Genomic DNA, 3,925 nt, shown 5'->3' with positions numbered 1-3,925 from the left:
GAGATCGACCTCCTAGTTTCTGGTAACCCACAGAACATTGGCACCATTGCCGGGGACCTGGAAGTCATCCCATCATCATGGCGAACAACTCTCTCAGCAACGACCACACCTCCGGATTAGAAGAAGGAACACTGATAAAGAACATAGATGCCACGCTAAACTCCCCAAAGGATGCACACCACTTCAAGGGAGACAAACAGTCTCAGAACAAAGAAATCTTAGACGCCATCCGTGAGCAGCAGGATCGCCTCAAACAGCTCAAACAAGAAGCTAAAAATCAACGAGAAGCCGAGCGAGATCTCCGGAGAGAAACAAGACGGCATTGAGAATTGGAAGACAAGCTCCTAAAATTCGAAGCCAACCTGAAAACTAAAACCACTCGATCCAACCATGAAGATAGCCCTCAAGTGGATCAGGATCCGTTCACAAAGGAAATCATGAAAGCCAAAGTCCCAAAAGACTTCAAAGCTTCCGACATGACCCCATATGATGGTACGTCCGATCCAAGCCACCACCTCAGCAACTTTAGAAGCCAGATGTACCTCACAGATGCCTCAGATGCAACCCGTTGCAAGGCCTTCCCGACCACCCTGACTAAAATGGCAATAAAGTGGTTCGACAGCTTGCCTCCAAGATCAATCGCAAGCTTTGATGACCTCGCCAAGAAATTCCAAGGTAGGTTCTCCATACAAAAGGACAAAGCTAAACACGCTCCAAGCCTGCTAGGGATTAAACAGGGTGATCGAGAAAGCCTCCGCAGCTACATGGAAAGATTCAATAAAGCATGCCTTGACATACAGAATCTCCCCACAGAGGTGGCAATGATGGGGCTCATCAACGGTCTACGGGAAGGACCCTTTAGCCACTCCATATCCAAGAAGCATCCGACATCTCTGAACGAAGTGCAAGAATGGGCCAAAAAGTATATCAACATGGTGGAGAACTCCCGATTAAGGATAAAGATTTCAGGAATAAGGATAAAGATTCTCCAAAGCCAGATTCTCCTACCCACCTCGGAATAAGGATAAAGATTCCAGGAGAAAAGAAGACCAATCCGCAGAGAAGCCCAGGAAATACCATAATTACACCCCTCTTCGGGTATCCCTTGTGGATGTCTATCGGGATATATGCAACACAGAAAAAATCCCACCTCCTCACCCAATTAAACACAAAAGGGGAGGAAGTCAGACCGAATACTGCGAATACCACAGGATCTACGGACACCCCGCTAACAAGTGCTACGACTTGAAATATGTCATAGAAAAATTTGCTCGAGAAGGAAGACTAGACCGATTCCTGGCTAACAGGACCGACGAGCCGAAAGAGAAGAAGGGATGAAGAGGGGCGAGCTGAATGACCTCCTCAATCCCCAGAAAGACACATTCATATGATCAACGGAGAATTCGCAGGAGGAGGAATCTCCAAATCATCCCGAAAAAGACACCACAAAGAAGTATACCATCTTGGGGAAGGGGATAGGTCATCCGACCTCCCCACTGTCGCGTTCACTTAAGAAGACGCCGCGGGTATCATCCCCGGGCATGATGACCCCGTTGTCATTACCATCATACTCGCCAATGCCAATCTTCACCGAACACTGGTCGACCAAGGAAGCTCTGCAAATATCCTATTCAAACCCGCCTTCGACAAGCTTGGTCTGTAAGAAAAGGAGCTCAAAGCATATCCCAATAGCCTGTTCGGGCTCGGAGACGCCCCAATCCAGCCCCTAGGCTACATCCCACTACACACAACCTTTGGAAAGGGAACCCTCTCTAGAACACTGAGCATTGACTACATCGTAGTCGACGTGAGCTCCCTGTACAACGCCCTCATAGGTCGGACAATGCTAAATCAGCCACTACAAGAAAATAAGCTTTCTGCCACACTTTTAAAGCGTGCCGAAAAGTGCTAAAAAGCGTGCCGATAGCTTTTCGCCACGCTTTTTGAGTTATCGGCACGCTTTTGAAAGGGTCACATCCGCCAGCGTGCCGGTTGCTCTATCGCCACGCTTTTGTGGATCTATCGGCACGCTTTCTTTTTGGCCACGCTTTCAACTCTTGCCACGCTTAAAAGCGTGGCCATAGGTGTTAATCTATTGGTACGCTTTAAAAGCGTACCAATAAGTTCACATATCGCCACGCTTTTGAAGTGTACCAATTAGGTTGGTTTTGGCTACGCTTCAAAAGCGTGCCGATAGACACATACAGCCACGCTTTTAAAGCGTGGTCTATTCCTTTGTCAAATTAAAAAAAAAAAAGAGGAGAAAATTAGAAGGTATAAAAGAATTGATTTTTTATTGATTTACATGAGTTATTTACATGCTATAGTTATAATTAAAAAATTATAATTCTATAACAACTAATAATTGAATTAGGACAAAATAAGTTTATCATTAGAACTTAGGAGATCACTAAAACTATCCAATTTGTGGCTAATTGATGATGAATCCCGAAAGAGAAGCTCCATTTACTTCACCTTTGGGTCTCCCCTATCCAGTCCAGAATATAAGAACAATCTTCTCACTTCAAAAAATGCCCTTCACAAGAAAGTAAATGTTAATGTTGTTCCAACAAGAAATATATTCAATATTGTGTTTGTACACACATCTTCTGCACACAATCTAAACTAGTTAAGACACAGATGTTGGCTGAGGATACAAAGAATTGTTCTATCATACCCAAGCTTTGTATTTTGTGTTGATCAAATAAGAAAGAACAGGAATCTTCACATAATTACTACCTGAAGAATGTCCAAGCATATATTACCATGAACATCTACATTTGGATGGAAGCAGGTGCTTTCAAATTTGACTTTTGGAGCCTTAAAAGAGTAATCATTGGGAAACGAAAGTGGCAACTTATACTCAGTTCCTTCAAACACAGGTCTTTACTTCCTGTTATTGTCCCTTTCCAGCATAATATGTTGTCCTCCTCAGGAAACGCAGATATACCTGAATCTCCGCTCATCTGAAATTCCCATGAACACAAAGCTTCAATAATCAGTAATCTTTTTCCAAATACAAGAGAAAGATCATATATATGTAGTGGGCATATAAGCTTCTTACCATTAGCGCCATCAGTTCAGATTGCAATCTGTTCAATAACAATGGCCACAAAACAATTAAGGAGTTAGAAAGAAACAAGTACTTTAAGATCTTTTTTTACTAGGAACACAAAAGAATCAAAACTCCATTGTGAAAACTCAACCCATAAAAATGAACGTGCTTTCTTGCTAGAATAATGTAATAAAGATGAAACAATACATCTTTAAAGGAAAAGACAGAGAACAAGAAGGAATTCATGATTTCAAATAACATAAGTTCTCCTTTTCTAATGTTATATGGTAAGGGCTGCATCTGAAGTATGTTAGGCCGAGCAATATTGACCTGTACCTCACCCTAACTTCTATATCCAGCTGCATTAGAGAAAATATAACAAAAACATATTCCATTGATTTAAGTAAGATGTTAGACACTTCACATACAAAAATTAGCTCAACTACTAACTGAGATGTCTAAAATCAGTGCACTTGGCCCTGGTACTACTAGAGACGAAGTGCCAACACAAAATTGAACTGGTTCCAGTATCTTACTGATCACCTAATACGACAATCCTAGCAATCAGAACAAGGAGGAAAATAATATATTGTTTGTTTCAAACAGAATAGAGTTCTACATAATAGTTGAGAAGTCAATGCTCAAAGTAGTCATGTCAAAAGTGCTCAAAGTTTCACCTTAGCAAATATTACATGATTCTACATTTATGACATGTTTAAAACAAACTCTTAGAGTAGGGGAAAAAAAAGATAATAAGCTTAACTATTTCATTTTTAGCCATTCAAAAAACCACCAATAAGAGGAACTAAAAGATCGGGGAGTACAGAAATGATGCTTGACATTCAGATGATGCCCACAGGAATTTGATAT

General features: G+C 41.5%; 1 protein-coding gene across 1 annotated transcript; it reads left to right on the top strand.

The window, feature by feature from the left end:
* The first annotated feature begins 437 nt into the window (after window positions 1-437).
* On the top strand, window positions 438-1,022 carry LOC148573999 (uncharacterized). The gene has a single exon (XM_088505852.1). It carries the CDS (start codon window positions 438-440, stop codon window positions 1,020-1,022), a length of 585 nt encoding a protein of 194 aa, XP_088361978.1.
* Window positions 1,023-3,925: the final 2,903 nt, after the last annotated feature.

The sequence above is a fragment of the Arachis ipaensis genome, chromosome B2, assembly GCF_059453495.1.
Source record: "Arachis ipaensis isolate K30076 ecotype BB chromosome B2, ASM5945349v1, whole genome shotgun sequence".
Taxonomy (NCBI): domain Eukaryota; kingdom Viridiplantae; phylum Streptophyta; class Magnoliopsida; order Fabales; family Fabaceae; genus Arachis; species Arachis ipaensis.
This window is presented reverse-complemented; position numbering and strand designations above follow the sequence as displayed.